General features: G+C 37.8%; 4 protein-coding genes across 5 annotated transcripts; 3 read left to right on the plus strand and 1 right to left on the minus strand.

The window, feature by feature from the left end:
• Positions 1-683: 683 nt before the first annotated feature.
• LOC125479164 lies at positions 684-2,548 on the plus strand. Its single transcript, XM_048588221.1, has 4 exons — positions 684-1,047; positions 1,168-1,279; positions 1,648-2,144; positions 2,260-2,548. Exons 1-4 carry the CDS (start codon positions 844-846, stop codon positions 2,380-2,382), a joined length of 936 nt encoding a protein of 311 aa, XP_048444178.1. The 5' UTR covers positions 684-843; the 3' UTR covers positions 2,383-2,548.
• A 650-nt stretch (positions 2,549-3,198) lies between these two features.
• On the minus strand, positions 3,199-3,769 carry LOC125479127. Its single transcript, XM_048588162.1, has 2 exons — positions 3,415-3,769; positions 3,199-3,272 (listed from the first exon to the last, which is right to left on the minus strand). The coding sequence occupies exons 1-2, from the start codon at positions 3,767-3,769 to the stop codon at positions 3,199-3,201; spliced, it is 429 nt and encodes a 142-aa protein (XP_048444119.1).
• Positions 3,770-5,684: 1,915 nt separating this feature from the next.
• On the plus strand, positions 5,685-7,855 carry LOC125479128 (transcriptional regulator ATRX homolog). The gene is made up of 4 exons (XM_048588163.1): positions 5,685-6,017; positions 6,137-6,289; positions 6,391-6,461; positions 7,388-7,855. The coding sequence occupies exons 1-4, from the start codon at positions 5,685-5,687 to the stop codon at positions 7,698-7,700; spliced, it is 870 nt and encodes a 289-aa protein (XP_048444120.1). The 3' UTR covers positions 7,701-7,855.
• Positions 7,856-8,944: 1,089 nt separating this feature from the next.
• LOC125479302 lies at positions 8,945-11,261 on the plus strand. Of its 2 annotated transcripts, none has more exons than XM_048588474.1 (4): positions 8,945-9,959; positions 10,204-10,266; positions 10,403-10,477; positions 10,562-11,261. In XM_048588474.1, exons 1-4 carry the CDS (start codon positions 9,510-9,512, stop codon positions 11,024-11,026), a joined length of 1,053 nt encoding a protein of 350 aa, XP_048444431.1. In that variant the 5' UTR covers positions 8,945-9,509; the 3' UTR covers positions 11,027-11,261. The 2 variants fall into 2 exon arrangements, with proteins under 2 accessions (XP_048444431.1, XP_048444432.1); XM_048588475.1 differs by having other exon boundaries at positions 8,950-9,959; positions 10,586-11,261.
• Positions 11,262-11,826: the final 565 nt, after the last annotated feature.

Here is an 11,826-nt window from a genome sequence, read left to right on the forward strand (position 1 = left end):
TACAGTATTTTGTCATATTTAGAAAAAGGAAAATACGAATGCAAGGCATTTTTTGTAAGATCCGGCGGCAAGTTCAGATTCTTAGGAACATCTTTACGGTTATAGTTTAATAATTTTCCAAATAGTTTTATTTCTTCCAATTACAAAAAAGTATTTCTAAATTAAAAGTCCGCATCCTTACTATTACGGTTGTTTGGTCTTGTCTGTAAGTGGTTAGATTTGCACATTTTAATCATCTACGATGGGGCGGCAATTTAATTTCAACAATTGATATTTTCATCGAGTGCTACATTCATGTTCTCACCTTAATCGATTGATGTCAGCTGACAACCAAGACAGTTCAGTCAATGCAAACAACCAAGCTTGAAATCACCAGCTCCCGAAAACCTCTGTTACTTAGGAAAACAACCCAACTTTGGGCAGAAACACGACTCCCGCCATAAATTAGATTTGGGATGCCTTGAAGAATACATCCGAGAGAAGATCGATATCCATTTCAAAAAAATTATTTTACACTTCTCATAAGAATACATTTAAAAAAAAAAAATCAATTTCTAACTGACTTGTTACTCGTTTAACGGCCCGATTTCTTTAACAAGAACCCAACCTAAACCAGCCCAATCCAACTCTATCCCTCATCTCATCTGATAGACCGCTTCGCTTTCAAAACACGACACCTGTTTTATATTTCCCGACCGTTGAGATTGAAAGCTCCCTCTTTGACAACTCGCAACTCTTTACACTCTATAGTGCTCTCTCTCTCCAACGGTCTTCTTCTCCTCCAAAACTCCGCTCTCCAAAGATCCGATCTTTTTCTTCTTCTTCTGCGATTTCTCTTCCCAAATGGGCACCAAAGAGCTTCTGGACTCCCCCCCTCCGCGCCGGAACTGGCACAACATCTTCAACGCGCTGGTACAGATGCTGCGGTCTCAGCAATCGAACCTCGAGACGATGGCCGCCGACAGAAAAGTCTTCAAAGATCGCGTCAGAGTGCAAGAAGAGAAGTGGATCTCCGCGTTTCATCTCTTGGGAGATCAAATCCGCCAGGTATTTTCCCCAATTTTTCAATTTTGTAAAATTAGGGTTTCGTGTATTGACATACGAATTTCTTTTTGGGGGGGTTTGGAATTGAAAATTTCTGTGGGTTTCTTGTGAATTTGTGTGTAGATGAAGGTGGACTTGGAATTGAAAGAAATGGAAGGCTCCGTTGAGTCGGCCAAGTTAGGGTGGGCTCTTAGCATGAAGCAACAAGAGGCTTATATCGCGAAACTCAAGTTAGGTGAGTACTTTTTTTTCATATGTGCAAAAAATATTGTTACTTTATAAGCATGATTTTCTGTAGATTGTGTTTGATTTCGTTAGAATTCTGTTTTCGAAACACAAGAAAACTTGGGTTTAGTATTTCTAGCGTTCCATGTCGATTTGAGTAGTAATTTGAGTTAATCCGTCTTTCTTCCTGTCAATGTATTAGGTTTGTATTGTCTATATAAGCAACTCGATTATGTTGGATTTCGATGATTTTTTCCGTCAAAATATCCCATGTTAGCAAATTAGCAAGGCCTCTTTTAGATGATGGGGTACTTGCTGTATGTGGGTGGGAATTCGGGCTGTTTTGTGATACTATTCTTGATGTTTTTGTACTTACAGAATACTCAGACAGTGAGGTAGAAGGTTTTAAAGCATGGTTTGACCTACACTCCAACAAAAATACCACCTTAAAGCAGCAATGTGATAAGCTTGCTTCCGAAAAGAGCTTCGCGTGGCATCAGTACGACCTTATGGAAAATGATTACAAAACTAAACTGAAGAGCAAGAATTCTGAACTTGAGCAGGCGAATGCAAAGATACAAACTCTTCTCGCCAGTATGGAGCAGTTACAGTCCTCAAGTACCGAAAAGGATGACAAGATTGGAATTTTAATAAGTAAAGTTGCTAAGATGGAGACTGATTCAAACAAGTTCAAGGAGGAAATTTCTAAACTTTCAAAGGAGTTGGAAACATTAAGAAATTCCGCAAGTACTTCGTCTACTCCTGTTTTGAACCGGTGTACAACAAGAACTAGAGGCAAGAGTAGTGTTAATGTAACTGTGAAGAAAGATTCGTCGGCTGCACAACGTCCTCATCCTTCAAAGGACACCAAAAGGGTACTTCCGATTTTAATGAGTTCGAATCAGATGTGTTCTTATTTATTTCTCTCTGCTATTTTGTAGCATCAATGCTAAAACTACAATATTTGATCTTCTGCTTCTGGTTGATCAGGGGAGCGGCAGTTCAAAGAGAAACGCAGATGATGTTATAACCATTACCGAGACTCCAAAGTTGTTCTCATCCAGATTTAAAGTACCCAAGTTGAAGAATGCATCATCACCCAGTGTAAGATAACCGTCCCACCCAACGGCGTTTTCCTAACGGCGATTGTCACACCGTAGTTTCATGTGGAGTTGTTCAGTTTTAGCTTGTCTTGTGTTCTCCTAGAGTTCATTGCTTTTGTGTAAATTATGTGTCAATCCTAACAAGTAGTAAAATATATGATTGGATCTGTGAATCATCTATGTGGTGTTATCTTACACATTTATCCTGTAAATTTTGATAAATTTATTTTTTCTTTTTTAATCAGTGGGAATTTGATTCGCAGTAGACTTTTCTATTTTTTGCTTTATAGCTTTCTTATTCCCAAGGCCTATTTGTAATTGCCTCTAAAAGCACTTCTACTACTTTACGCATAAAAAACTAAAAGCTGCTTTTGGATCGTAAAAACCCTTTTTTCTAAAGAAGGGGCTGCATCAGTTCCAGTTTCTCCAAAATCCAAATGCAAAAGAAATTAAGAGATGCATTTTGGCCATAAAAGCGCTTGCTTCCTAAGTGGATTTGGATTTTTCAATAAAATTTTGGCAAGTTAAGCTGTTGAAAAAGAGTCTATAAGTACAAGTACTTTTTACAAAAGCAATTCCAAACCGGCACCGTTCTATCATAAACTCACGAGTAAAGGTGGCAAATTAATTCATTGGATTGTTAATGGATACCCATTAAGACCGACTTAGTTTGATTTCATCTTATATCATCATCACCACTACTAATCTCAACTATATATTACGGTGATATCAAATTAAACGAGTCTTTAACAGGTATCCGTTAACAATAACACGGCAGGATCATGAACTACTAATCTCAACTATAAATTACAGTGATTTGTCACCTCTACTCACGAGCATATTTCCAAACTATCCACACAACTAATTCATTCTTAACTAATAACACAGCAGGATCATGAACTACAATTTCAGTGTAAAACAACACCACGAACATCATTAATTGTTACATCATGATGATGATTATGATGAATGGAACCTCAAAAACTGCTTGATTAACTTCATGATTAACAATAAGTAGTTGTTTTAATTAACTAATAAGTACCCCAATAGTGAGGCCACCACTTGGACTGCACAGAAGACTGATAGGACACCAAAACGAGCAACAGCCCCAGAAACAAGGCCACGCCCCAGGGGGATGCTCCTCCACCTTCAGCTGCCTTATCAGCCACCGCCGCCTTCGTCCTCACCCGAAAGTTCCGGTATGTGATCAAACAGTAAGCGACAATGGTCAACAAGAAGGGCAGAAACAAGACAAATATATTGAACCCGAACTTAGTTCTCTCCATCTGCGCCTTGTAGCTGGTGTAAGATGAAAATATTAGTAACGCAACCACTATGCCGACTAGCATCACTAGAGACGATGGCGGCGCGGAGACGGAGGCTAGGGTCTCCTCCATCCATCCCCTCCTTCCTTTTCTCTCACTCAAAAACCAACCCATCTCTCTCTAGCTAGTTTTTTTTTTTTTTTTGAGTGAGATGAAGGATGAAGATGGTATTATATATACCCAAGTCACTGTAGCACATTTCGGGCAAATAATACAATGTATTTGACCTCCACTACGTGACATTGTATCACTGGTTCGAGATGACGCGTGGCATTCCAGGGTTAGACAGTAAGAGGAGATGAGAAATTTTTAATCATGACGGAAACACGGATGGTACATTACGTGTTTTTATGTAAATGGTGAGAAATTTTATTTTTGAAGTTATTAACTTTTTAACACACATATCTTACCATTTATATAACGATACGTGGTGTACCACCAGTTTAACAAACACACTAAAAAATCTCTCAAAATACCAAAGTAGTATGGGAAATTGGAGGTTAACTTTTCCCCAAGTAAGCTAGTTTTTCATGATTTGAAATTACTAGGGTTTTAGGGTGGGGTCTGATATGGGAGGTTTACAGTGCAGGTGTGTTGGCTTTGTGCCTTTGGCATAAATTCTCAGGTTGCAGATTCTTATCTCCCACCAATCTTTGCATCTATTTCTTTTGGATACTTTGAAATGCCCACATATAAGAGATTTTTCAATGTGTTCGGACACACAGATATGTAAGTCATACGTTATTATATAAGTGAAGAGGATTTTATTTTTCAAGTGTCTCTCCACTTATATAATGACATTTAACGTATGTGTACGTGTTCCAGACATAACTAAAAAAAATCTCTCGAGTCGGAGGAATTTGATACTAAAATGTTAAATTTTCCCAAAAAAAAAAACGAAAAAAGTACATAAAACAGGGAAAGAAGAATATATGCTTCTTGGTTGATTGCAAATCTTCACGATCAAGGAAGGGTTGGATATGCTGTATTTGCTATGTTATATGTGATTAAATTTTTGATTAAGTTTTTATGACTTGTTTGAGATTGTTTTACGACAACCAAACATGGTTTAGGACACTTGAAATGACTTCTGACTGCATTTGAGAAAAAAACTTTAAAAGTGTTTATGACTCATAATTTTTTTTTTTTTGAAAAATATATATGAAATGTTTTTTTTTTCTTTTCAGAAAGCACTTCAAGGTATATATTCAAAAGACAGTGGATAATTTTAATAAAATTGAAAATGTAATGGAGCTGATTTTCACCTTTTCTTTAGCCTCTCACCCATTATCTTTTATTTTTAACCATCATATTAAAAAAATCAAACGATAACAATCAAGATAATTAAATAGAATAGTATAAGAAGAGAGAAAATATATTTTTTATCATTACCAAAGACATAAAATCGTGAATGAAAAAACGTGACGATGGACCTCTCTTTATACGATGTACTTCAAATAAATGCTTTTAAGCAATTATATTACGAGAGACTATATATAAGAAATACTTACGTTTATAAACACATAAAAACACTATTATTCCCCCCAACAAAAACCGGCAATGGCGAAAAATGGACGTATTGGGTTTTGTTGGACTCAAGTTGTTGGGCTTAATTAAGGCTAGCTTAAGTTGGGCTTCATGAATAGTACGGCCCGTTATTGCATTAGGGCTTCAGATGTTTCCCAAAGGGATGTGCTATCCACACATCCCATTTTACTTTTTACATACCCCTTATTAATTTCCATTTGTTGATTTTTTTCAAATCCTCCGATCTGACTGTCGAAAATTAAAATGGTATGTAAAAAGTAAAATAAGATGTATTCCGAAACGTTTCAAACCGCGAAGCCCAAAAAGGGAAGGGCAATTTTCCTTTTGAATATCGAAATTCACACCCTCGCTTTTTACTCCCTCCGATTTTTCTTCCAAAAACCCTTTTGGTTTCCATCTTTTCGCCTGCGAATTTCTCACACACTTAAAATTTTGAGAGATGCCGCCAAAAGATGAGAAGCCTGCGAAGCCGCGGAGGGAGGTGAAAGAGGAAGAAGACGACGACGATGAGAAGAGCTTGGGTTCGATTGCGTTGGAGCGCAAGAAGAAGCAACCCACGAAAAGCAGTGGCAATGCGAATGGAACGGCGAAATCTACGGGAAGAGAAGCCGCTAAGGTGAAGAAGGAGGACAAGATGGACCAAGATTGGGATAAGGCCACGAAGGCGAAGCCTAAACAAGAAGCCAGAGTGAAGAAGGAGGAGAACGGCGGCGATAGCAACGAGGAATTGGGTTTGAAGCCGAGAAAGGGTTCGAATTCAAAGCCCCAAAAGGTTCTTGCTTTGTTTTGGTTTTTTTTTTCTTCTTTTTTTTTTTTCAAATTTGGGTTCTGTTTGTGAGAAGGTACTGAATTTTACTGTTTTACTGATGAATGCGGGTTATTTGGATTAAGGAAATCAAGGACAACAAGGTGAAGAAAATGGAGGAGGAGGAGGAGGAGAAGGGGAAGAAGAGGAAGGCGTCGGAGGCTGCGACGGAGGAGAAGAAGAAGAGGGAGAAGAAGGTGTATGATTTGCCTGGTCAGAAGAAGGACCCTCCCGAGAAGGTACACAAACACTGCCTTTTTTCTCTTATTACTTTAATTCGTATTTAGAATGTTGCTTTGGAATTCTTTGGGTGATTGTTTTGTTGTACTTTGGAGTTCAGAAGGACCCACTCAGGCAATTCTACGAGTCGCTTCACGAGCAAATTCCGAGTAGCGAGATGGCGCAGTTCTGGTGAGTCTTTGCTCTCCCATTTGTTCCGATAATTGGTTTTGCTCAAACAACTACTGCTGAGTTTACTGCATACTATTTGAGCTACCTGATGCTTCTCATTGCATTCAGGCAATAGAATTTGTTTTGGAGTGTGTTTTATTGTGAGTAGCTAGTTATCTAGTTACCTCTATGCTGCTTGCACGGAAGCGCTGGCTTTGGGGCATCCAAAAGCATGTTTAAGTCCCAAATTCGGTGAACTTGAATTACAATTCAATGAATTGCATCGTGCTGCACCTAGTTTACAAATAAAATTGAGAGAAGTTTGGATACCTACTATTCAACCTTGTTCTTGTTGTTTAACATGTATGGAAATCAGGAAATGTTTACTTTGGTGCATGCTGCATTTAGGGCATTAGGTTTAGTTATAGCTTGCAATTGACAGTTTGAAACCTGCCTCTTCGGTTGCTGTCTGAGTGGTGGTCGTACTTTGAATGATGCTTTGCTTTTATACTTGTAAATGACATAACAGATTCATGATTTTCATACCAGTTTTGCTTGTTTGCAACCTATAGGTTGCAGACTAGTTAAGTTGGTTGTTTGCAACCAGAAGGACGGATTCGTAATGGAAAATCTTGGCCATTGGGTCATGTAGAATGATCCTAACCATCAACCCAATCCTCCCTTGCCTATAAATGCGACTCTCCTCCCTCATTTCCTTCACATTTTCTAATTCGAAGTCCTTGGGCAGCTTCTCCCCAAACTGGGGGTAAGACCAAGAATGTTTAAATCCTCCCAGATCCTGCAATGGCGAGACCTCGTTCTCTTGCCCTTTTTGATTATTTGCAATGCTACAACTCTAGCAGTTGAAACTAGAAACCGACCAAGTATAATTAAACCTAGATTGCTTCTGTAAAAGCATGGATTTCAAGTTTTCAATGTGAATTCAGGATGATGGAGTACGGTTTGCTACCCAAAGTGGAGGCGGAGAAAGTGTTTGAGAAGAAGCAGAAGAAGAGTCAACTGCAAAAGCTCACTTCTCCAACAAAATCTGTATCTTCTGTAAAGACAAGCACAAAGTCAGTTACTGTTAAGAAGAACACACCATCACCCGCAGCGCCTTCAAATAACAAGAAACCGACAACAGTCTCCAAAAGCGCAACAAACCAGTCGAAGAAGCAGAAGACGGAAGATAGCAGCTCAGAGAGAGACTCTGATGATGACTTTGTGGCCAGAATAGTAAAGAAGAAGCAAGCAGCTTAGTTGTGCTATTTGTTTGTCATTAATCAATCACAGCCTTGGGGCATTTGTTCTGCTACCTTATTATTCGGCATTCGGATGTAATTAACTTTCATTAATCGGATTGTAGCGACGTTTTAACAAAAGATTAATCGATGGTTTATCATTTAGTGTTTGTATTTTTACTAGGGTTTTCTTAGTTAAAATTGTTTTTCTACTACAAAAGTAAAAGATTATTAGGGAGAATCAGGAAGGTGGATTTTGTGATATGCACTTTACGTCGTCGTTTCTGCTTTTGTTTTTACTTGGTCCTGAAGTAACGGAATCCACAGAATTAAGTCCAATTAACAGGATTTTCTTAAATTTTATTTTTTATGTTTAATTAACTTAATTTTCATACCATGGTCAAGAGTTAATGGGCTTAAACTCAGTCTGGTAAGAAACTGGGCTTACAAGTTAAAGGGTCAGCTACTTTGGTTGCCATTTCATATTCCAACATGATTTCTTGAAACCTTTAAGGGAAGAGATTATCATTTTTTTATAAAAATAAAAATTAGTTGTGGGGTTCATATCACATCGAATTTTAACGATCTAAACCGTCTATTTTTCAAGTTGTACCTCATAGATCATCCTTGCAAAATATTAGCCAAATCAGAAATATTTAAGACATCTAATTGGGTTCGAAGAAATGAACGAATACTTTATTATATAAGAAACAATGAAATTTGATCTTGATAATTAAATAGGCAAATGGTTTCGGATTGAATTGAATTTTTGCAAGGATGATCTATGAATCGAGACTTACAAAATAGACGGTTCGGATCCTTGAAATTCAATGTGGAGTGGGCCCCACACCTATTCCCTTTTTTTTTTTTTTTGAAAAAAATAAGAATCCCTTTGCATAAAAGACTTGTTTCTTTTCATATATAGAAGTACAAATTTTGGTGTGTTTATTAACGTACGAATGCCCTTTGTTCTCTTATCCTCTCTTATTTTTACCTACAAGATGAATAAATTAACGGTAAATCAAAGGACAAAAATAGGCTGAAAAAGTGTGAAAATCATTTCCCATAAATGTATCACCAATTAAATTTATTTTTGTTTGATTTATAATATGTTTTGGTGAGTCATAGGGACGCTTTGCATGAAGGAAGGCGAACAAAATTGGTTTCAAGTTTATTTCTGGATGACGTTGCCCATATTTTTTTTGCCTCTTACACACTCATGTTAACTTATGCTATTTGATTATCTTCAATTCGTTTAATCCGACAATCAAAAATTTGAAAAGTAATTGTGAACCTTTTCTATAGCAGCCGCATCGACTCGAAAGATAAGACTCTGTGTAGCCTTAAATAATGTAAAAATAGAAGATATTAATTTTGTGCATCTGGCCATACAGACACGTGATTTCTTGCATATTCCTTGTTAAACTAACCCGAAAAACAGAAGGTAAGAAAAATAAAAAAGCGAAAACGATTTAAGGAAAACTCCCTCTGATTAAAAAATAATAAAAAATTACAAAGACTATATACCCTAGGGAGTAGGGCCTTGGCCTCAATCTCCATCTATTCGACACGTGTTGCACTCTCCTACCTCCTCAAGGATTATTTTCCCCTCGCGTCCCATAAACACAGAAGACAAAAACCCCGTCCTCCAAGTTACTCGCTCTCTCTGCTTTCTCTCTCTCAACCCTCTCATCCAATCTTCTCGTTGCCCTCAACGCCTCCGCACCCCCGCCGTCGTCCGCCTGATTCCGGCGCATATATATACTTGCTTTTGGCCACAAAGACTGCAATATTGCTGTGAAATCCTCAATTGTAGAGAGTGAAAGCAATGGAACAGAGAGAAACACTAACAATGGAACAGAGGCTTCCACTCTTCCCCTGTTTTCCGAACGCCAGCGACTCCGAGATAGAGGTGGCGAAAATCCTGATTAATCTTCCCCACATGATCTCCGAATTCGAAACTCCGCTTCCGATTCCGCTCGCGCTCGTCTGGGGATGCAAGAGAAAGAGATCTGTACTCGCTCTGAAGAACGACGGCGGCGCTTCCACTCTGCGTCGTCTGATTGGACCTGATTTTTTGTCTTCACTTCCACTCTGGGCTTCTCTGGCTCCTCTGGGTCCTGGGCCTTTGGCGGCCATGGCTCCGCCGCCTTCCCCCGTCCCTAATGCTGTCAAGGAGGAGACTTCCAGCCCCGATACGCCGCTGTGCTTCGAGCCCAGTGAATCTGATGAGAAGCAGCCTGACCACTTGAGAAGTAAACTCCTTGGTCAAAAAAGGGTACGACTTTTTTTCTCTGTTCAAACTCCAGAAATAAAACAACGTCTTGTTTTTCCATAAGAAATTTTGTAATTTATTTTTCTGTGATATGGGTTTTGATTTTCTGGGAATTCTGGCAACTGGGTTCGATCTCTTTCTTTCTTTTTCCAATTTACGGATTAAATATTTTTGATTTATTTACTATTTTTCACTGTTTTCTGAATTTTTTTTTTTTTTTTTTTTTTTGTTCTTATTGATTCTGCAGAAGACAGAGGAATGGATTACAATTGTGGACGAATTGACTTCGAAGAAAAAATTGCGAAATCAAGTAAGTATTTTACTTGAATTATTTTTTGGTCTTTTGCAGCAATTTCTCTGTCTTTTTCTAAAATTCAACCGTGCCAAATTATCCTTTTTCTTTTTCAATTTATTTATTTAACTTCGATTTTTGATAATTTGAGCAGGAGCTTGTGAATGTGAAGCGTTTCTTTGAGAAGATGGATGGTCTTACTTTGGAATTGAAAGCAAGGAAAGAGGAGGTATATTTTTGTTTCGCTTAAAAAATATTTTTCTCTTGTTTTAATTTGCTTACCCTTTTTTTTTATTTTTTATTTTTTAAGCAGCTAATGAGACTTGACCATAAACAGGAAGAGGAGCCGTGTTTGGATACGGATGCAAGCCCGGAACCAACCGAGCAATTAAGCCAATCGACCCAACTCACGTCTGTGACTCCGCCTCAACCGGCCCCAAATCAAGAGCCTTACCAACATCCTGAGCAAGTGAAAATGCCAATGCCAATGCAAATGCAAATGCAAATTCCTTCTCCTCCTAGTGTGATTTTTTATCAACATCAACTGCAGCAGCTGATCATGGATCAAACGGCTAAAAATCAAAGAAGAGAGATCAACGTGGGCCCGCGAGGCGGTAACTTTAACCTCTGTTTTAAGGATTCAATCGTGTTGAACTCCTCCCAGCCGTTTGATCTTGGCTTGGTTAACAAGGATATGATTAGGAAAAGGGCAGCCGAGGCAAGGCAGAAGAGGCTCGAAATCTGCAGGGTTAAGAAACCTCGCTTCCACTCCAGATGACATCGCATTGGCCAATGTTTTTTTTTTTTTTCAATTTTTTGCCCCTAATAATTTGATTACTTTATTTGGGGTGTAATTTTTTATCCAAACCAAAAGGTTTGATGAGGTCTTTTTTAGCAATTATTAAGGTGAGACTTAGTACGTAGATATATTGTACCTATAATTCCATATATTAACATTGTCATAGAACAAGAGAAGCTCGTAATGAGATTTTGGTCATTGGGAATTACGTCGATATTTGATTGATATATTGTTAAATTTAATTTTAGATTCGTTCAATAATTATTTTTGTGTGTGACAAATTTGAAAAGTTCGTGTACCACAAAAAGAAACAAGGAGCATGTTAATATGTGAATACTTTTCAACTATTTGAGCTATAAATATCTTTACAGATTAAACAATATTAAAATTAATCAAGACGATTCTAAATTTAACAAAAAAATAAAATTATATATACCTTGTAAGGCTATGGTCAAAGAGTAGCCATTGAATCCTTAGATGTAGAACTACCACTTCACTCATCTACTATACATCATGTACCAGAGCGTAATAAAATTTTCATATAATTAAAAAGTATTTATCCGGTTTATATTGTAAGTGAAACCACAATATAATTGAGTTTTTGCCAGTAACAAGACGGAGCAGGCTTTAGAATCTCGGCCGTAGATGACGAAGGAGGAGGATTTACTTCACAACTGTTGTACGAAACCCTAGTTGCGTTCTTACATAAGTAATAGTTATCCTTTGAGATAACGCCTTATCAGCCATTCAGTACTACGATTTGGTAATATGTTTTTTTG

The sequence above is a fragment of a genome, unplaced genomic scaffold, assembly GCF_019419815.1.
Source record: "Pyrus x bretschneideri cultivar Hongxiangsu unplaced genomic scaffold, Pyrus_bretschneideri_v1 Contig28, whole genome shotgun sequence".
In the NCBI taxonomy this organism is placed as follows: Eukaryota; Viridiplantae; Streptophyta; class Magnoliopsida; order Rosales; family Rosaceae; genus Pyrus; species Pyrus x bretschneideri.